The sequence below is a fragment of the Hemitrygon akajei genome, chromosome 3 (genome assembly GCF_048418815.1).
Source record: "Hemitrygon akajei chromosome 3, sHemAka1.3, whole genome shotgun sequence".
NCBI classification, from domain to species: Eukaryota; Metazoa; Chordata; class Chondrichthyes; order Myliobatiformes; family Dasyatidae; genus Hemitrygon; species Hemitrygon akajei.
Genome location: NC_133126.1, coordinates 43,889,969 through 43,913,179, shown reverse-complemented (window position 1 = coordinate 43,913,179; position 23,211 = coordinate 43,889,969). Strand labels below are relative to the sequence as shown.

The following is a 23,211-nucleotide window of genomic DNA, read 5'->3' as shown; positions in this document are numbered from 1 at the left end:
TCTGCCACTTCTCAGTCCAGTTTTGCATCCTATCAATGTCCCGTTGTAACCTGTGACAGCCCTCCACACTATCCACAACACCTTCAACCTTTGTGTCATCAGCAAATTTACTAACCCATCCCTCCATTTCCTCGTACAGGTCATTTATAAAAATCATGAAGAGAAGGGGTCCCAGAACAGATCCTTGAGGTACCCCACTGGTCACCGACCTCCATGCAGCGTATGACCCATCTACAACCACTCTTTGCCTTCTGTGGGCAAGCCAATTCTGGATCCACAAAGCAATGTCCCCTTGGATCCCATGCCTCCTTACTTTCTCAATAAACCTTCCATGGGGGTATTTGATCAAATGCCTTGCTGAAATACATGTACACTACATCTACTGCTCTACCTTCCATCAATGTGTTTAGTCACATCCTCAAAAAATTCAGTCAGGCTTGTAAGGCACGACCTGCCTTTGACAAAGCCTTGCTGACTATTCCTAATCATATTAAGCCTCTCCAAATGTTCATAAATCCTGCCTCTCAGGATCTTCTCCATCAACTTAAAACCACTGAAATATGAGTCACTGGTCTATAATTTCCTGGGCTGTCTCTACTCCCTTTCTTGAATAAAGGAACAACATCTGCAACCCTCCAATCCTCTGGAACCATTCCCATCCCCATTGATGAGACAAAAATCATTGCCAGAGGACCAGCAATCTCCTCCCTCTCCTCCCACAGTAGCCTGGTGTATATCTCATCTGGTCCCAGTGACTTGTCCAACTTAATGCTTTCCAAAAGCTCCAGCACATCCTCTTTCTTAATGTCTATATGCTCAAGCTTTTCAGTCCACTGTAAGTCATCCCTACAATTGCCAAGATCCTTTTCCATAGTGAATACTGAGGCAAAGTATTCATTAAGCATCTCCACTATCTCCTCCGATTCCATACACACTTCTCCACTGTCACACTTGATTGGTCCTATTCTTTCCCATCTTATCCTCTTGCTCTTTGCATACTTGTAGAATGCCTTGGGTTTTGGGAGCGCGAAGTGCAGAAACAAATATCGCTGTGATGATTGTACGCTCTAGTATCAATTGTTTGGTGACAGTAAAGTAAGTAAAGTAAAGTTTTCCTTAATCCTGCTCGCCAACACCTTCTCATGTCCCCTCTGGCTCTCCTAATTTCATTCTTAAGCTCCATCCTGCTAGCCTTATAATTTTCTAGATCTCTATCATTACCTAGTTTTTCAAACCTTTCGTAAGCTTTTCTTTTCTCCTTGACTAGATTTTCAACTGCCTTTGTACGCCACAGTTTCTGTACCCTACCATCCTTTCCCTGTCTCATTGGAGAACATCACGCAAATATCCCCTGGACATTTGCCACATTTCTGCCATACATTTGGGAACATATGTTCCCAATTTATGCTTCCAGGTTCCTGCCTGATAGCTTCATATTCCCCCTTACTCCAATAAAACACTTCCTAACTTGTCTGTTCCTTTCCCTCTCCAGTGTTATGGTAAAGGAGGTAGAATTATGATCATTATCTCCAAAATGCTCTCCCACTGAGATATCTGACACCTAACCAGGTTAATTTCCCAATACCAGATCAAGTACAGCCTCTCCTCTTATAGGCTTATCTACACATTGTGTCAAGAAACCTTCCTGAACACACCTAACAAACTCCACCCCATCTGAACCCCTTGCTCCAGGAAGATGCCAGTCAGTATTGGGGAAATTAAAATCTCTCACCACAATAACCCTGTTATTATTGCTCCTTTCCAGAATCTGTCTTCCTGTCTGCTCCTCGATGACCCTGTTACTATCGGGTGGTCTATAAAAAAAACACCCAGTGGAGTTATTGACCCCTTCCTATTTCTAACTTCCACCCACCGAGACTTATTAGACCATCCCTCCATGGCTTCCTCTTTTTCTGCAGCCGTGACACTATCTCTGATCAGCAGTGCCATGCCCGCACCTCTTTTGCCTCTCTCCCTGTCTTTTCTGAAACATCTAAAGCCTAGCACACTCAGCAGCCATTCCTGCCCCTGAGACATCCAAGTCTCTGTAATAGCCACAACATCATAGCTCCAAGTACTGATCCATGCTCTAAGCTCATCTGCTTCGTTCATGATGCTTCTTGCATTAAAATAGACACATCTCAAACCATCAGACTGAGCACATCCCTTCTCTATCACCTGCCTATCCTCTCTCTCACATTGCCTACAAGCTTTTTTTATTTGTGAGCCAACTGCCCTTCCTCCATCTCTTCAGTTCGGTTCCCAGCCCCCAGTCATTCTAGTTTAAACTCTCCCCAATAGCCTTAGCAAACCTCTCTGCCAGGATATTGGTCACCCTTGGATTCAAGTGTAACCCTTCCTTTTTGTACAGGTCACGCCTGCCCCAAAAGAGGTCCCAACGATCCAGAAATCTGAATCCCTGCCACCTGCTCGATTCATGTGTTGCTTCTATTTACTTTGCTAAAAAGGATAATTACGTTTTTTTCTCTTTTCTTTTATATAAAAATTTCTAATAGTCCTTCCTTTCTTCATAAATTGATAAGAGAATTATACATTCTATATCAAATTCATACTTTGTAGATCAACACTATGTGTGATTCTGATATTGTTTATTTTACCTTCTGTATGTGCTGCTGTCGACATATATACCAGAGATATTCTCCTCCTGTTTGTATACACACTTTTTTTAAAATCAATAAAAAGATTGGAAAAAAAGGATAATTACAGCTCTATTTGCCCACTTAACTTATCTATGTCCTTTTACAATCTCTTCGTTCTATTCACAACTTAGTCTCAATCCAATAATTTTAGTTTCTCTATTGTATTGTTTGATTGTCAACTGTGATTTTGTTGGTTGTACCCCTAACTCTGAATTAGGAGGCTGTGTTCACGTATCACTCCAGAAATTTTAATGCAGTACAAAAGGTATGCAATTTTATTTGGGGTGTCATCTTTCAGATGAGACATTAACCTGTTGTAATATCTTTTAAACCTATGTGAAGATTTATTGAATTTACATTTACAATGGTTATAATCTGTGCCTGAAATTCTCACACATGGGTTAAGCCAATTTTGGACATATGGAGATACACCCTTCACTCAATTTGACTGATTATATGCTTTTTTGCCTATACCAGGTTATGCTACTTCATATCTAACAATCTACAGTGAGTATGGTGTGGATGTTTTTGATGTGAACACCATGGAATGGGTCCAAACAATTCCTCTTAGAAAGGTATTGTAGGTGGTTGCAGTTCCTAATACAAAGATCTGTTCTTAGTGACATTATTCTGCTTCTATTTTGCATTAACAAGTTTTATTTTATTATTGTAACTAGATCCGACCATTAAGTAGTGATGGCACACTAAATCAGCTCAACGCAGAACCTCCAAGGTTAATATATTTCAAGAATAATTTTTCAGGTTAGTTTTATTAATTTCATATAGCCATATTGAAATTGTAATGTTTTTCCATACGTTTTGGAGAATTGTTTCAAATCAATCTTGTGGAATCCTTGCCATTTTATCCTGAACAAAATTGTGCTTTACCCATTTAGATCATTATGTGCCTTCACTGTTAAGAAGCAGTAGCATCCAGAAAGTAAGAGATTTGATCAGGGACAACAACAACTTTTCCCAGGGTTATGCAGTATTTACGCTTTTTTGTTTATTTAAAATTTCTCACAATCTGATTTGCATTTTGCAAGTCTAAATCCAGGAACTCTACAACGAGCACAACATTGTGTGTAATAACACTATGATACATTTTTCAGTAATTATTTTGTTAAAGGGTGAACAGTCTCTTATGGAAAACAAGGTAAAACATCTCTATGTGCTACATTAAGTTTGTATTGCAAAAAGTCTTCAGACTTGATTTCATTTTATACTGATGATTGTGGAGTTCTGGTCATTATTTCTGGAACAGTAAGTAAAAATAATAGAGCTATTACTCTGACTGCTCATCCTTGAGAGAAAATTACACAAGAAAATACCAAATGAAGGAAGGATAATTTATAGCTTGCCAGAATACTTGAAATGATCTGGAAGGCTACCTGTGTCATTTCTGCTACAGCTACTATTGAGCTGACTGTCTAAGCAGCAAAGATTTTGGAATGCAATTGAATGTCCTGAGATTCAAAAGTATTTAAAAATAATTTAGCAAATTAATAATTATTATAGGAGTTGTACATCCTGCAAATGCTACTGTTGAGTTGCTGGCTTATAAAGACTGAAAACTTACTGCATGGTAGGGAAAATGTTATATAATAAAAAACGCAAGTGTATAGTAAGAAGTGAAACTAAAAAGCCTGGGGTGCACTTATTAACAACATCCAAAATGATTTGGTAAATTCACCATGGCCTGCTTTTATCATATGCTGTTTAGCTCCTGTCTGCTATCACTTACTAAAGAATAGTGAAATGTATGAATCCAATTGCTAGAAATAACACATAATTTAATGTAACAAACATTCTTTTGTGTTTTTTTTTAAATTTACCATAAAACAGGGGTTTCCAATCTGGGGTCCACAGACCCCTCAGAAAATGGTAAGGCTCCATGGCATAAAAAGGTAACCCCTGCCATAAAAGACCATTTAAAAATTTCCATTGAAATAAATAAGCTGTGGATGCTGCACCATGTCAAAGCTGTTGAAGAATCGCAGCAAATCTACTATCAGATTTACTCCCTAGAATCAGTAGGCAGGTGTAGAACTGCCACGTTTTAGTGCATGAACCACAGTTCCAAATCCGGTGTGCTTGCAGGCCTGTGTGCTACTAGTTCACATGGAACTGCCATCCTACCATTAGATTTGTTCCATTATTTGCTACTTTAAATCAATTAGTTACCAGGTACTTATTTTATTTAAAAGGCTTCTCAATTCTCTTATACTAGAAGTTGATGCATTTTTTCTCTCATAGATTGTACATTGCACACAATTCCTCACTTTTAAAAATACTGTATAACTTTTGTAGGATTAGTGTATAGTCCTGCAAGCACACTTGGTGAAACTTTGAATAATTCACTTAAGCCCTTCAATATTATTAAACCAAAGTTATGGAGGCCCTGTGTCTTAATTGTCAGACAATTGATTGGGTTTATGGTGGGCATTATTACAGATGGAGACAGCTTGAATGTGCCAGACACATCAGACAACAGCAAAAAGCAGATGCTCAGGACACGCAGCAAAAAGAGATTTGCTTTCAGGATACCAGAAGAGGAACGGTTACAACAGAGGCGGTAGGATGTTCTCAAGTGGCTTTATAACCTGTGTAGTTTTCTGTTACTGAGCCATTTTGTGACCAATTTCAACATGTGATTTTCTTATATTTATGCATATTTTTTAACAGTGAGATGCTGAGAGATCCTGAGATGCGGTCAAAACTGATATCAAATCCAACCAACTTCAACCATGTGGCTCACATGGGACCAGGAGATGGCATGCAAGTACTTATGGATCTTCCACTGGTAAATATAAAAAATAATTATGGCCAGCAATAGTTTTCTTGTGAAATGTTGATTACCACTTGAGTAATCTGAAGATTGCATTCTGCGATGTTAAAATAAATCCTACAAATAAAATTAAAACAATGTGTTAAAAGTTTTACAATATTAAGTACAGTGGATTCCAGTTAATTGAGACACGTCGGGACTAGTACATTTTGGCCCAATTAAGGGGTTGCTCCAATAACCGAAGTTTTATGGAAATGTTTAAAAAGGTATAAAAAAAAGACAAACTACCATTTAACTGAGTAACAAGTAATGAATTTAAATGAAATACATAACAAAATCAGAACACTACCAAAACTACTACGGTTCTATAAAACTGTACTAGTTCCTAATACTTATCAACAGAGAAATTTAACTGCATGGTGTTCTGTAAATGGACAAAATCAGCACAAATTCCTAGTGCAGATAATGGACTGCCTTCATACAATGCTTTTGACGATTGCATTCTCCAAATCTTCATTTTTATTGTAACATTCAAGATGATTGTCAATACCCTCAAATTCTTTGTAGTTCTAACTTGGAAGTAGTGAAACCATTTCATTTCAATTCCTAGCCATTTCTGGCATTTCCAAGCTTGTTTGCTTGAAATCACAGTGAGCAAAGCAGTCCTGAATTATTTTACTGCTTATTAACTCGACAACTATCAATGACAAAAATCACTACTTTTTGAACACAAACACGGGCAAGAGTCACTATTTAAAATCTGTTCACTGTAAACACAGAGTAGTGTCCAACAGCCAAACGACATGCACGTGACTGATGCTAGTTCGAAACTGTTTGGCAACAGTGTCCTGTCCTAATTAAGCGGCATAGTGTCCCAAGTAAACAAAGATAATCCAACGACCATGGATTGACCCCGGCCGTCGATCTCGGCTGCACCGGCAACCCAGGGCATATTCACAACCCGGACTCCAGCACCATCAACGCGTGTTCCAACGACCTTGGACAGCTTCAAAGCGATTACGCCTCCAGCCTTGAACTCCAGGCCGGGTCTTCAAATGCTGCGATTGTGACTCCCATCTGCCCTTCCCCCACCACCACTCTGCAATCCCCTCTCCCTCAGATCCCATCGTCAGCTTCTGGGCCCTCAGAGGCTCCATCTTCCTCTCACCCCAACCCTCCCCTCTTCACCGACACCACCAGCCTCCCTCCCCCCTCTGATCCCATCTCTCATTCGCGCCGGGTCTTTACCATTCCCTCCTACCTTCAACTCTCTGAGGCAGAGCGCTCTGTTCTCAGTAAGGGCCTCACCTTTGTTCCCCTTCACCCACACCTCAGCGAGTTCTGCATACGCCATGACTCTGAACTCTTCTTCCGCCGGCTCCATCTCCGAGCTTACTTTTTTGGCAAGGACTCTCCTACCCTCACCGATGACCCCTTCTCCCGTCTTCAACCCTCCTGCTCTTCATGGACACCCTGCTCTGGTCTTCTGCCTGCTCTGGATCTCTTTATTGCTAACTGCCGACGGGACATCAACCATCTCAACTTCACCACACCGTGTTCCAATTCCAACCTCACTCCTTCCGAATGCTCTGCTCTCCGCTCCCTCCGCACCAATCCCAACCTCACTATAAAACCCACTGATAAGGGGGGAGCTGTTGTAGTCTGGTGTACTGACCTCTACCTGGCCGAGGCACAGCGACAACTCTCTGATACTTGCTCTTATTTACCTCTTGATCATGACCCCACTAAAGAGCACCAGGCCACTGTCTCCTATACCATCACCAACCTTATCAGCTCTGGAGATCTTCCATCCACTGCCACCAACCTCATAGTTCCCACACCCCGCACTTCCCGTTTCTACCTCCTACCCAAGATCCACAAACCTGCCTGTCCAGGTAGACCCATTGTCTCAGCTTGCTCCTGCCCCACTGAACTCATTTCTGCATACCTTGACCCAGTTCAATCCCTTCCCACCTATGTTCGTGACACTTCTCACGCTTTTTAGTTTTTCAATGATTTTCAGTTCCCTGGCCCTCACCGCCTTATTTTCACCATGGACGTCCAGTCCCTATATACCTCCATCCCCCACCAGGAAGGTCTCAAACCTCTCCGCTTCTTTTTGGATTCCAGACCTAACCAATTCCCCTCTACCACCACTCTCCTCCGTCTAGCAGAATTAGTTCTTACTGTCAATAATTTCTCCTTTGGCTCCTCCCACTTCCTCCAAACCAAAGGTGTAGCCATGGGCACCCTCATGGGTCCCAGTTATGCCTGCCTTTTTGTTGGCTTTGTGGAACAGTCCATGTTCCAAGTCTATACGGGTATCTGTCCCCCTCTTTTCCTTCGCGACATCAACGACTGCATTAGCATTGCCTCCTGCATGCATGCTGAGCTCGTTAACTTCATTAACTTTGCCTCCAACTTTTACCCTGCCCTCTAATTTACCTGGTCTATTTCTGACACCTCCCTCCCCTTTCTTGATCCTTCTGTCTCCATCTCTGGAGAAGGCCTTATATCTACTATAAGCTTACAGACTCTCACAGCTACCTGGACTATTCCTCTTCCCACCCTGTTTCTTACAAAAATGCTATCCCCTTCTCATAATTCCTTTGTCTCCACCGCATCTGCTCTCAGGATGAGGCTTTTCATTCCAGGACGAAGGAGATGTCTTCCTTTTTTAAACAAAGGGGCTTCCCTTCTTCCACCATCAACTCTGCTCTCAAACGCATCTCTCCCATTTCCCGCACATCTGCCCTCACCCCATCCACCCACTACCCCACTCGGGATAGGGTCCCCCTTGTCCTCACCTACCACCCCACCAGCCTCCGGATCCAACATATAATTATCCGTAACTTTCGCCACCTCCAACGGGATCCCACTACCCAGCACATCTTTCCCACCCCCCTCTTATTGCTTTCCGCAGGGATCGCTCCCTACGCGACTCCCTTGTCCATTCATCCCCCCCATCCCTCCCCACCGATCTCCCTCCTGGCACTTATCCTTGCAAGCGGAACAAGTGCTACACCTGCCCTTACACTTCCTCCGTCACCACCATTCAGGGCCCCAGACAGTCCTTCCAGGTGAGGCGACACTTCACCTGTGAGTCGACTGGTGTGGTATACTGCGTCCAGTGCTCCCGGTGTGGCCTTTTATATATTGGTGAGACCTGACGCAGACTGGGAGACCATTTCGCTGAACACCTACGCTCTGACCGCCAGAGAAAGCAGGATCTCCCAGTGGCCACACACTTTAATTCCACGTCCCATTCCCATTCTGATATGTCTATCCATGGCCTCCTCTACTGTCAAGGTGAAGCCACACTCAGGTTGGAGGAACAACACCTTATATACCGCACACACAAAATGCTGGTGGAACACAGCAGGCCAGGCAGCATCTATAAGGAGAAACACTGTCCTGACGAAAGGTCTCAGCCCGAAACGACGACAGTGCTTCTCCTTATAGATGCTGCCTGGCCTGCTGTGTTCCACCAGCATTTTGTGTGTGTTGTTTAAATTTCCAGCATCTGCAGATTTCCTCATGTTTGCACCTTATATACCGGCTGGGTAGCCTCCAACCTGATGGCATGAACATTGACTTCTCTAACTTCTGTTAATGCCCCTTCTCCCCTTCTTACCCCATCCCTGATATATTTAGTTTTTTTTCCCCATCCCCTTTTTCTTTCTCTCTCTGCCCATCATTCTGCCTGTTCTCCATCACCCTCTGGTGCTCCCCTCCCCCTTTCTTTCTCCCTAGGCCTCCTGTCCCATGATCCTTTCCCTTCTCTAGCTCTCAGCTTCACCCCACCCCCTCCGGTCTTCTCCCATCATTTTGCATTGTCCCCTCCCCTCCTACTTTCAAATTTCTTACTATCTTTCCTTTCAGTTAGTCCTGACGAAGGGTCTTGGCCTGAAACGTCGACAGCGCTTCTCCCTATAGATGCTGCCTGGCCTGCTGTGTTCCACCAGCATTTTGTGTGTGTTGCTTGAATTTCCAGCATCTGCAGATTTCCTCGTGAAAGATAATCCTGGCTATTTTCTCAATTTATTTTTGTTCTTTAAGAGTTGTCCCAAATAAGTGGCTGCTCTGATTAACCGATGGCCCAATTAACCTCAAAAATCTAACATTCTAGCATAGTACTGAGAGCTGTTGGATAGAGGGACAAATGTCAGTTACGAATTTGTATAAAAGGCAAGAATTATACTAAAATATCCAGTGAAGATTCTGATACGGTTTAAATTTAACACCTTTTAAATTATTTGCAGTATTGAAATAGCATTCTGGTGTTTTGTGGAGAAACAAGTCTTTGAATTTCAAAAATTATATATGAAGCAAGCTCTTACTATTGGTTTCAAATGTTAATCACTCCAAAACAAGTACAATAAAAATTGTATTTGTTTTTGTATCTTCTGATTTCAGTTAGTAATATTTAAATCCATGTTCTAATTGCAGGAATTACTGAATAGCTTTTTAAAAAAATATTTCCTTAAATAGTCTGTTTCCTTTTGTTGATTTAGCACAGAATGAGTTTCCTTCCCATTCATCCTCAACACCATGTCCTTGTATCTCTTCCAGCCAACTTTGAGCACGTTTGTCACATGATTGCACTCTGCACTTGTCCTCTTCCTGTCCCTCTTCCTCCTGCTGGGAATGCTGTAATATCTTCCATCTGGCTTTTCCTTCAAAGCAACATTAAATATAACACACAGTGTTTAGTGAGGTATTGAGCTCTTCTCCAGAAGGAAAATCAAATTTAATTTAATATTTCACTTGTTGCTGCAGAGTGTGTCACCAGTATCACAGGATGAACAGATAAAAGAAAAGCGTGTTTCACATTCCAATCTTCCAAGGCAGCACCGTAGCAAACAGCATATTACACGTACAGTTTCAGGTAATAATATTTCATTAATCATACGTATTAAGTACCTTGACTTGTTATTGAGTGTCGATAACCACAGGACTGAGAAATATAAACAATTTATTTAAAAAAATATTCTAGATCATATCAAGTGCAGCAATGTTTGCTACTGTTAAGGACAGCTGGAGAAGAAAGCCTAATATTAATATAATACTGGTTATTTTTAAATGGCAAATTGAAGCAGAATAACTTTTTCTTCATAAAAATCGTTTGTTTCTCCTTGGTATAAGTGTGAAAAATGTGCATAGAAAAGATTATTCATTAAAATTTAGAAGAAAAAAATCTGTGGAATTTCCTTTTGATATTTTTATGCACAAGTTATTTTTATATTAAGCAACTATTATAGAAAAGCTTCTTGTTTGTCAGCTATAGTACTCAGTATTCAAAAGTCTCAGCTCCACATACGCAAGAGACCTATTAAGTAGCGAGACTGAATTTGAAGCTAGTGGAAATAGCAAATTTTCTAGAACATTCCATTGTTGCAGTATTGCTGCTGGAGATAGCATCTATTTTGATCAAATATTTTCAAGTTTAAAAACAGCAAAGCTTGAAAGACTCATTGGGCCAGATAGCATCTGTGGAAAGAAAAACTGAGTATTTTGGATCTAATTTGGCATGGAGGTGGGAACCATAGTGATAGGGCTGAGGATGGAGCAGTTGGTATGTAAGTAGATGCAGTGCATCGTGTGTCTGTGAAGAAGGGCAAGCAAATGATAGGGCAAAATTGCAGTCAGTGGGGTGAACTAAGTGTAAAATGGGGGCAAAATTGAAATGGGTGATGAATACAGGACTGAATGTGTTATATCTGAAAGCACATGGTATATGGAAAGAGGTAGAAGATCTTGTAGAGCAGTTAGAGATTGGCAGGAATAACATTGTGGGCATCACTGAGTCATGGCTGAAAGATGCTCGCAGTTGGGAGCTTAACATCCAAAGGTACACATTGTATCAAAAGGACAGACAGGTAGGCAAAGAGGGTGGGGCGGCTCTGTTGGTAAAACAATAAAATCAAATCCTTAGAAAGAGGTGACATAGGATCGGAAGAAGGAAAAATCTTGTGGGTAGAGTTAAGAAACTGCAAGAGTAAAAAGACCCTGATGGGAGTTATAAACAGGCCTCCAAAAGTAGCCAGGATGTGAGATACGAATTACAAAAGGTATATAAAAAAGGGCAATGTAACAATAGTCGTGGAAATTTCAATATGCAGGCAGATTGGGAAAAATCAGGTTGATGCTGGATCCCAAGAGAGGGAATATGTAGAATTTCTACAAGATGTCAGACCTGCATCTGCATTTTTTTAATCATTTGTTTTTTGCTGAGGGCATCTTAACAAGTTCAGCTGTCTATCTTGAACTGCTGGAGTGAAAGTGCTGTTGGTTCCAGAATCTAGAACTTGGGCATCGATGGAATGTGATGTATTTTCAAGTCAGCATGATGCACATTTTGGATGGGAGTCTACGAATGATGTTTCTATGTACCTCCTTTGCCTTTGTTAATGGTAGAATTTGATAGTTTACGAGGTGTATTGGAGTACTCTCGATAACTGCAGTGCATATAATTTCACTTTGCGTTTTTGGTGGAAGGGATGGTGATTTGTTCTGATAGGGTTGAATTGCTTCGATATTACTCTAGCTGCACTCATCCAGGCAAGTGGAAGGCATTCCCTTATGGGCCATGTAGATGCCTTGGAGATCCTTTGGGCTCCCAACCTTTTCCTGTTCTGGTAACAGGCCAAGGGTGGGATGGTTTCAGTTGATTTTCTGGTCAGTGATTTCATCCAGGATATTGATGATTGGACACTCTGTGATGGTAAAAGTATTAAATATCCAGGATAGTGAGATTCTTCCTCATTGGAGGTGCAAGACCTGACATTTAAGTTTGTGTTACTCCCACTTATTAGCCCCTGCATGTACACATGTCAGCTAGACAGATACTTCTCCATTTGCTGAGTAACTGGATGTGCAATCATCAGTGGGCCTTTTCTGAACTAATGGAAGGAGGGTCATTGATGCAGCAATGAAAGATGCAAATGCCTGAAATGATTTCCTGGAGCAGAGATAATTGACTTCCACTAACTACAGTTGTCATATTTTGTGCAAGGTATGACTCTCCTCTTTGGTGTGATTCCCACTGGTGTCAAGAGCAGTCCCTTTCACATGGATGATCCTTTGCTTTCTTTTAGTCAGTTACTGATAGACACCCTTGTCTTTTGCTCAGAATTCATTGACTTTAGTTTGAATTAATATTTTTTGATCTCCGAATAGATCAAATCATATAATTTTCTGCTAGTTCAAGATACCATTTCAGCAACAATTGGAAGTTGATTCCAGAGCTGGTCGTCTTTTATTACATTACTTTGGATATTCTTCACGGCTTCCTGATTATCAGGCCTGAACTTTATATGGTATCTATAAATAGTTATGGTACTCATTAAATATCAAGGTACTTTCTTTTGATGTACTTATTTCTTATACTTAGGTGGGGAGGCTGTTATGACATCACGTAATATTTCTGATCCTGACCAAGATTTTGAGAGAGAAGTAAGTATTTGCATGTAATTGCCCAATTGCAGTTCACCTACCTTATTAATTAAAATACTTCAGTTTTTCATTATGCTTTCTTGACGATAAGTGCAACATAAATTGATGTGCATACCTTTTATTTCTCTTCAGGACTCTGATTCAACAAGACATTCAACACCTTCAAACAGCTCAAATCCAAGTAGTCCACCGAGCCCAAACTCTCCTCACAGGAACCAAGTTACACTGGATGGTTTGGACCACTCTACCTGTGATGCATGATGATAGACTTAAGTAACACTTTATCTTGGTTATCATATAAGCCACAAACCAATAGGATTTTCCATTTTTATTGAATCTAGAAACATGATTTTTTTTGTTGAATTGCTACAAAAAAGTGCCAAGAATGAAGAATAATTTCTTCTTTTAATTCTTGCTGATTGCACATTAAATTATGTATTCATGCTCCTTTATGAACAATTCCAGCTTATTTTGACTGTCAGCCTGTTAAAATGACTGTATCATTCATATGCGTTGGTGATTATGGTTTTGTGTAGTGTTGATAAATTGCAAACTTTAACAGCCAAATAAATTTGGGATTGTGAGGCTTACACATTCTTTTACATCACACATTCCTTCCAAATTTCTAATAGTTGGTAAATGGTTAAAAAATTGTCCTTATTTGTGCATTTTAGTTTATAAATATAAAAGAAAAAAGTTTTCTTCAGGGTATACATGACACCAGTAAATAATACTGTGAATAAGAATTTTAGTTGCATTTTGTATTACTGTTTTTAAAGTAGATGTATTATCTTTGTGCTAGCATTGTAGTGAAAGGCCACATCTGTCTATAAATTATGTGCCCAATGCAGAAACATTAATGTTGGGAAATGCCAGACATGGACCTGCTGCATCTTAAAATATACAATTATTGTAAAAGACATTAAAAAAGTGTGATTGTTCTTTTGCTGATTGAGGTAGTATAGATGTTTGAAGAATTAGTGGTCTCTGGGATATAAGGAAGCCACATTAATTTGATCCATTTCCGAGAGTCATTGCATGAATATACATTCCTACAAAAGTGTTGTATTGTTATATTATTGTAAAAACAAACTTCATGGTTGTCTTGTACATTTTGATATGCACCTGCTGACTGGAGTTAGTGTGCGTATGTCAGTGTATATAACTCATGTTCAGTGTATGATAAACATTAATACTCAAAATTTTGTCCAAATTGCATTAAAGGCTTGTATACTACAGCCAGTATATCTGTTTTATCATCACACCTGTGTGCCTTCTGTGCTGTATTTGACAATTTACTGTTCATACAGATGCAGTATGATTTCCCTACTCAAAGTCACTGTAAAGAGATTGCATGTTTTAGTCGACCAGATTCCTGTCCGAGTGGATAATAATTGTGATGTGCCACATTAAGCCACTAATCAAACTAGTTATTTCTCATTTTCTTAAAAGGGCTCACTGTGGAGCCTAACACTACTGGTGAAACAGTTTGATTTATTTTGTTAATTTGTGAAAGTGGGTAGTCTTAAAATCAGCTAACCACTCTTTGTAATTATGGAATTGTGCTTTGATAAAGTACTGAAAATTGAACTGTCAATAAAGCATAAAAGGAAGGTACCAAACTGCTTACTGGCCTGTGAACAAATAACTGGTGTGGGGGTTGGTGAGGGAGAAGGGAAGATGTGACTTTGGTGGAATCATGTTGGAAATTGTGAAGGATAATAAGGTGACTACGAAGGAAGGAATGTTCAGTACAATCCCACCACGTCACATCATCTCCTACCCACTTTGGGTTTTACAGGGACTGTCTCGCTGATGCCCTGGTCTGCTCTTCCATCCCCTTCTCACAGCACTTCGGCCTGAGGACCTATACAGTTGTCCTTTTACCTCTTCCCTTCCAACAATCCATGGATCAAAACAATCATTCCAGATGAAGCAGTATTTAATTTAACTACTTCTACTGCAGTCAGTGATCACAATTTGACTTCCTCCACACTGGAGAAATGCAGATTAGATGATCACCTTTCAGAGCACCACTGCTCAGCCTTCAGGGCTGATCTGCGTTTGCTGCCACTTCAATTCTCAGGCTCTTCTCTGCTGCTTTCTCCATACTGGATGTGCTCCTTATCGACTGATCTGTCTTAATGCATTTCCATTTGGTCTTTTCTCCTTCACCAAGCTCAGCCCCCTCCATTTTCCCTTAGTTCTAAGGAAGTGTTCCAGACGCAAACTATTAACGCACAGATGCTGCTATTTCTTCCAGCATTTGTTTTTGGTATTGAAAGAATGGCTGGTACTTAAAATAGAAATGTTGCTGCCCCTACACCTCATCATTGAAGGATGTGCAATAACCTATAGCCACTAACAGGCTTCTTTCTCCTACAAGCTGTGTGCATCACTCCTGGATTCATGTGGGAGGCACAAGCTGTTTAATCCCACTCCAATCTATTCAAGGATAATAATCTTCTCTCCAATTTATCTTGAGGTGAATCCTTCACTTCCATCCCCAGATCAACCATTGGCCTTCAACACAGATTCTCCTTCCTTCCACCTGAAGCAAGCAAAGCAATTCTGTCAGGAAAATGCAAAGAACCAAATATCACCCACAGGGAAGATGAGTGTAATAATGAGACCTGGACAAGCACCACTATCAGAGATGGTAAGAGGGTCAAAATGTGGGTTGAAATATCCTAAAATGCAATCTGACAATGTAACCAATTCCCTTGAAAGTTACATGATCAGAACATCAAATTGTTTCTACAATAAAGTAAAATAAGTAAACTTAGTCAGTGAATAGCTTGATTGTTGCTGTCAAATTATCATTGGTCCCTCAAAGTCTCCCAGAAATAAAAAGGTAGTGAGATAAAGTCATAGAAAAGTACAGTGCAGAAGCAGGCCCTTTGGCCCATCAAGTCTATGCCAACCCATTTATACTGCCTACTTCCATTGAGTTGCACTGGGAATACAGCCCTCCATAACCCTACCATCCATGTACCTATATAAACTTCTCTTAAATATTGAAATTGAGCTTGCTTGCACCACTTGTGTTGCCAGCTCATTCCACACTCTCACGACTCACATTCCTTTTAAACTTTTCATCTTTCACCCTTAACCCATGACCTCTGGCTGTAGTCTCATCCAACATCAGTGGAAAAAGCTTGCTTTCATTTACCTTACCTAGAACCCTCATCATTTTATATACCTCTATCAGCTCTCTCAATTTTCTACGATCCAAGGAATAAAGTCCTAACCTATTCGATCTTTAAATATAACTCAGGTGCTCCAGAGCCATCAACATCCTTGTAAATTTTCTATGTATTCTCAACCTTATTTATATATTTCCTGTAGGTAGGTGACCAAAACTGCACACATTACTCCAAATTAGGCCTCCCTGATGTCTTATACAATTTAATTTATGAAGGCCACACTGCTAAAGGCTTTCTTTATGACCCTATCAACCTGTGATGCCACTTTCAATGAATTATGGACCTGTATTCCCACAGTTCTATATTCAATTTGAAATATACTCAAGTATCCTGATAAGCCACTTTAATTAGTACTTTAGTTCACTTCTGTTGAATATTTTTGTATTCAAACTGAAATACAACGTCATAAGTACTGCACCAGACCATCTGATTACAGAAAGTTCTAAATAAGATATACAAGTACACACCCTTTCTGCCCACCATATTGTACTGACATTTTAGCACACTCTGAAGATAAATTCTACTTATTCAAACTACTCTAGCCCTCCTTACATAGCCCTGCATTGTTCTATTATTTATGTGCCTATTTAAGAGTTTGTTAAATGCCCCTAATGTATCTGTGTCTACCACCAGTCCTGGCAGAGAATTCCACATACCCTTTAGTCAGCTGGTCAGTCTTCTATCCATGCTAGTATCTTTCCTGGAATACCATGGCCTCTCATCTCATTAAGCAGCCTCACATGCTGCACCGTGTCAAACGCCTTCTGAAAACCCAAGTAGATAACATCCACTGACTCTCCTTTGTCTATCCCGCCTGTTACTTCCTCAAAAAATTCCAATAAATTTGTCAGGCAAGATTGCCCCTGAAGCAGACTTTTCCTTATTTTATCATGTGCCTCCAAGTACCCCAAAACGTTATCGTTAATAATGGACTCCAATCTTCCCAACCACTGGGGTTAGGCTAAGTGGCTGATAAGTTCTTTTTGCCTCCCTCCCTTCATAAATAGTGGAGTGACATTTGCAATTTTCCAGTACTCCGGAACTATTCCACAATCTAATAATTCTTGAAAGATCGTTACTAATCCTCCACCATCTCTTCAGCTCCTCTTTCAGAACTCTGGGGTGTAGTCCACCTGGTCCAGGTGACGTATCTACCTTCAGATCTTTCAGCTTCCCAAGCACCTCCTCCTTAGTAATAGCAACTACACGCTCTTCTGCACCCTGACACTCTTGTACTTCTGGCATACTGCTAGTGTCTTCCACAGTGAAGACAGACACAAAATGGATATTAAATTCATCCACCATTTCTTTGTCCTCTGTTCCTACCTCTTCAGTGTCATTTTCCAGTGGATTGATATAAAACCAAATCAAATCAAATTAATTGTTATTCAAACCATACGCCAATACAGCCGAATAAGACAACATTCCTCAGGGGCCAAGGTGCAAAAACATACCCGCACATTCAAATTAATGAGAAAGAGAAAGAAAAGTTATTGTAAGAAAACAAATTTTAGACCAGGTTCCTGAGTTCTAAGTTCCAAGTCCTGCAAATTAGTGGTTTCTAGCAGAGCAGCCTGTAATTCCACCAAGCTGTCACTGGAGGGCAGCACTAACAGGAGTGGCCACCCCAACCGAGCCCGGGCGCCACTCTGCAATGCAAGCCTGATGACTGAGGCCTAGTTCGAATTACAACTGCGGTGGCACTGCCTCCTCACCGTCTAACCCTCACCAAACAAGGGAAGCAGGCCTGCAGCAATCAACGTCCAACAGGTTTTGCAATCGCAAAAGAAACTTCCAAGAGAATCACTCACTGTTTCACCGCACGTCACCTTCAAGCCAACACGAAACACCAACTCCGTTATCTTCGAATAGCAGGCAGCTGCATGGTCTCCAGCCAGGTCAGCTCCTCCGAACCCAAACTGGCTTCTCTGCTGCCCGGCAGGCCGATTCGATATCCCCGGCCCACTACTCTCGCCCCTCTTTTATTCTTAATATATCCCTGAAAAAAATTTTGTATCCTATTTTATATTATAGAACATTGAACAATACAGCACAGTACAGGCCCTTTGGCCCACAATGTTGTGCCGACCCTTAAACCCTGTCTCCCATATATCCCCCCCACCTTAAATTCCTCCATATACCTGTCTAGTAGTCTCTTAAATTTCACTAGTGTATCTGCCTCCACCACAGACTCAGGCAGTGCATCCCACACACCAACCACGCTCTGAGTAAAAAACCTTCCTCTAATATCCCCCTTGAACTTCCCACTCCTTACCTTAAAGCCATTGTATTGAGCAGTGGTGCCCTGGGGAAGAGGCGCTGGCTGTCCACTCTATCTGTCCCTCTTAATATCATGTATACCTCTATCATGTCTCCTCTCATCCTCCTCCTCTCATTGACTATCTTCATATTTCATCTTTTCTCTCCTTAAGGCTTTTTAGTTGCCTTCTTTTGGTTTTCAAGAGCTTCCTGATCCTCTAATTTCCCATTAATTTTACCTGTATTATATACCCTCCTGTTATGCTGTCTTTGACTTCCCTTGTTATCCACAGTTGCCTCATCTTCATCTTTGTGATGCATCTATCCTGCACATTCTGAATTGCCTCATGAAACGCCATCATCCTTGCTAGCGTCCCCTTCCAATCAACTTTGCACATCTCCTGTCTCATCCCTCTGTAATTCCCGTTACTCCAATGGAACATGGATATATCTGACTTTATCTTCTCCCTTTCAAACTATAGAATTCTATCATTCTATTACCACAGCCTCCTAAGGGTTCTTTTATCTTAAGCTCCCTAATCAAATCTGGTTCATTACACAACCAATCTAAAATTGACTTTCTCTTTGTGGGCTCAACCACGAGCTGCTGTAAAAAGCCATCTCATAGGTACTCTACAAGTTGTAAACACAAACTACACATTGGCATGAACATCGAATTCTCCAACTTCCGGTAATTCCCTCCCTCCCCCTTCCCCCATCCCAGTTTCACACTGCCTCCTCTTCCAGCTGCCTATCACCTCTCATGATTCTGCCTTCTACTACTCTTAATGCTTTCCCCTTACATTACTTCTTCACCTTCCCCGCCTATCCCCTCCCTGCTTCCCCTTGCCCACCCCTTGATCTTTCCTCTGATTGGTTTTTCACCCAGCACCTACCAGCCTTCTCCTTCCCACCGTCCCCCCACCTTCTTTATAGGACCCCTGCCCCCTCCTTCAGTCCTGACGAATGGTCTCGGCCCGAAATGTTGACTGCTTGTTTCCACGTATGCTGCCCGACCTGCTGAGTTCCTCCAGCTTGTTTGTATGTGTTGACTCTACAAGTTTGCTCTCATGATCCAGCACCAGCCTGATTTTCCCAATCTACCTGCATATTGAAATCCTGATTGACTATCGTGATTGACCTGATTGACCTTTACCATAGTGCTGGAGAGGGATAGGAGCAGACATTTTGGGAAAACATTTAACTGGGTTAGAGGGAAATATTATGCCATTAGGCAGGAACATGAGAGCATAAAGTGGGAACACATGTTCTCAAGGAAATGCACAGCAGAAATGTGGCAAATGTTCAGGGAATATTTGCATGGCGTTCTGCATAGGTATGTTCCATTGAGGCAGGGAAAGGATGGTAGGGTAAAAGAACCATGGTGTACAAAGGATGTAGAAAATCTAGTTGAGAAGAAAAGAAAATCTTGCATGTTTCAAGAAACTAGGTACTGATAGAGCTCTAGGATATTATAGTGTTGACAGGAGGGAGCTTAAGAATGAAATTAGGAGAGCCAGAAGGGGCCATAAGAAGGCCTTGGCGAGCAGGATCAAGGCATTCTACAAGTATGTGAAGAGCAAGTGGATGAGCTGTATGAGAATAGGAACAATCAGGTGCAATAGTGGAAACATGCATGGAGTCAGGGGAGGTACTTAATGATTACTTTGCTTCAGTATTCACCAGGGAAAAGGACTGTGGTGAACTACATATACCTGTCTGGACACGCCCCTCTGCTGACTGCTCCTGTGGCTCCTCCCACAGACCCCTGTATAAAGGCGGTTGGAGGCACTGCTCCTCCCTCAGTCTCCAGGATGTTGTGTGGTGGTTTCTTGCAGCTAATAAAAGCCTATCATTTGCCTCCCACCTCCGAGAATTATTAATGGTGCATCAAGGACCTTGATAATTGTGGGGATGACTTACACTGGACTGAAATGCATGAGCATATAGACATTAAGACAGAGGATGTACTGGAGCTTTTGAAAAGCATTAAGTTACATATGTTGCCAGGACCGGACAAGATATACACCAGGCTACTGTGGTAAGTGAGAGAGGAGATTGCTGAGCCTCTGGTGATGATCTTTGCATCATCAATAGGGGCAAGAGAATTACTGGAGGATTGCAAATGTTGTTCTCTCGTTCAAGAAAGGGAGTAGAGATAACCCAGGAAACTGTGGACCAGTGAATCTTACTTCAGTGGTGGGCAAGTTGTTGGAAAAGATCCTGAGAGGCAGGATTTATGAGCATTTGGAGAGACATTAAGTCAGCATGGCTTTGTCAAGGGCGGGTCATCCCTTATGGGCCTGATTGAATTTTTTGAGGATGTGACTAAACACACTGATGAAGGTAGAGCAGTAAATGTAGTGTATATGGATTTCAGTAAGGCATTTGACAAGGTTCCCCATGCAAGGCTCATTCAGAAAGTAAGACCATAAGACAAAGGAGCAGAAGTCTCCCATTTGGCCCATCGAGTCTGCTCCGCCATTTTATCCTGAGCTGATCCATTCTTCCATTTAGTCCCACTCCCCCGCCTTCTCACCATAACTTTTGATGCCCTGGCTACTCAGATACCTATCAATCTCTGCCTTAAATACACCCAATGACCTGACCTCTACTGCCGCCCGTGGCAAAAAATTCCACAGATTCACCACCCTCTGGCTAAAATAATTTCTTCACATCTCTGCTCTGAATGGGCGCCCTTCAATCCTTGTCATGCCCTCTCGTACTAGACTCCCCCACCATGGGAAACAGCTTTGTCACATCCACTCTGTCCATGCCTTTCAACATTTGAAATGTCTCTATGAGGTCTCCCTTCATTCTTCCAAACTCCAAGGAGTACAGTCCAAGAGTGGTCAAACATTCCTCATATGTTAACCCTCTCATTCCCGGAATCACTCTAGTGAACCTTCTCTGAACCCTCTCCAATGTCAGCACATCCTTTCTTAAATAAGGAGCCCAAAACTGCACACAGTATTCCCAGTGCCTTATAGAGCCTCAACATCACATCCCTGCTCCTATACTCTATTCCTCTAGAAATGAATGCAACTTTGAATTCGCCGCCTTCACCACCGACTCAACCTGGAGGTTAACCTTAAGGGTATCCTGCACAAGGACTCCCAAGTCCCGTTGCATCTCAGAACTTTGAATTCTCTCACCATTTAAATAATAGTCTGCCCATTTATTTCTTCTACCAAAGTGAATGACCATACACTTTCCAACATTGTATTTCATTTGCCACTTCTTTGCACATTATCCCAATCTATCCAAGTCTCTCTGCAGACTCTCTGTTTCCTCAGCACTATCAGCCCCTCCACCTATCTTTGTATCGTCAGCAAACTTAGCCATAAAGCCATCTATTCCATAATCCAAATCATTGATATACAACGTAAAAAGAAGCGGCCCCAACACAGACCCCTGTGGAACATCACTGGTAACCGGCAGCCAACCAGAATGGGATCCCTTTATTCCCACTCTCTGTTTCCTGCCAATCAGCCAGCACTCTATCCACGTATGTAACTTCCCCGTAATTCCACGGGCTCTTATGTTGTTTAGCAGACTCATGTGCAGCACCTTGTTTGTCAAAGGCCTTCTGAAAATCCAAATACACAACATCCACTGCATCTCCCTTGTCTAGCCTACTTGTAATTTCCTCAAAAAATTTCAGGTTCAGGTGTAACCTGTCCTTTCTGAACAGGTCATACTTACCCCAGAAGAGAGCCCAATGATCCAAGAATCTGAAGCCCTGCCCTCTGCACCAGTCTCTCAGCCATGCATTCATCTGCCTAATCCTACTATTCTTGCCCTCGCTAGCACGTGGCACAGGTAGAAATCCTGAGATTACTACCATTTGCCTTCTGTGTGCAACCTGCTACCTGCTTTACTACCTGATAACTACCTGCTTCTCAGCTTCCTTCCTAAATCCTGGGAATCTCTCTTCAGGACTTCCTCCCTTTTCCTTTCCCTCTCCTGACAGTCACCCAGTTTTCTGACCCCTGTAGCCTAGGGATGACTACCTCCCTGTAGCTCCTGTCTATCACCTCTTCACTTACCCTAATAAGCAGTAGGTCATCAAGCTGCAGCTCCAGATCCCTAACACGGTCTCCGAGGAGCTGCATCTCAGTGCACCTGGCACAGATGTGGCCATCAGGGAGACTGGAGTCTCCCAGGATGCCCACATCTGACACCCTGAACAAAGCACTAACCCTGCAGACATGCTACCTAATTCTACAGGAATGAAACAAGGAAAAATAAGTCTACTCACCCACTTACAATAGACAATAGACAGTAGGTGCAGGAGTAGGCCATTTGGCCCTTCTAGTCAGCACCGCCATTCACTGTGATCATGACTGAACATACACAATCAGTACCCCGTTCCTGCCCTCTCCTCATATCCCTTGACCCCGCTATCTATAAGAGCTCTATCTAACTCTCTCTTGAATGCATCCAGAGACTTGGCCTCCACTGCCTTCTGGGGCAGAGCATTCCACATATCCACCACTCTCTGGGTGAAAAAGTTTTTCCGCATCTCTGTTCTATATGGCCTACCCCTTATTCTTAAACTGTGGCCTCTAGTTCTGGACTCACCCATCAGCGGGAACATGCTTCCTGCCTCCAGTGTGTCCAATCCCTTAATAATCTTATATGTCTCAATCAGATCCCCTCTCATCCTTCTAAATTCCAGTGTATACAAGCCCAGTTGCTCCAATCTTTCAACATATGACAGTCCCGCCATTCCGGGAATTAACCTTGTGAACCTACGCTGCACTCCCTCAATAGCAAGAATGTCCTTCCTCAAATTTAGAGACCAAAACTGCACACAATACTCCAGGTGGGGTCTCACCAG

General features: G+C 41.8%; 1 protein-coding gene across 4 annotated transcripts in view; it reads left to right on the top strand.

Annotated features, from left to right (window-relative positions):
• Nucleotides 1-14,525, top strand: part of cdc42bpb (CDC42 binding protein kinase beta (DMPK-like)) — a 198,209-nt gene extending 183,684 nt beyond the window's left edge. For all 4 annotated transcript variants that reach the window (XM_073039719.1, XM_073039718.1, XM_073039717.1 and 1 more), the window contains 7 exons: nt 3,138-3,235; nt 3,338-3,422; nt 5,115-5,235; nt 5,346-5,463; nt 10,228-10,336; nt 12,842-12,903; nt 13,036-14,525. In XM_073039719.1, coding sequence (XP_072895820.1) covers nt 3,138-3,235; nt 3,338-3,422; nt 5,115-5,235; nt 5,346-5,463; nt 10,228-10,336; nt 12,842-12,903; nt 13,036-13,164 — 722 coding nt within the window. In that variant the 3' untranslated portion in view covers nt 13,165-14,525. The remainder of the gene's footprint in view (nt 1-3,137; nt 3,236-3,337; nt 3,423-5,114; nt 5,236-5,345; nt 5,464-10,227; nt 10,337-12,841; nt 12,904-13,035) is intronic.
• Nucleotides 14,526-23,211: the final 8,686 nt, after the last annotated feature.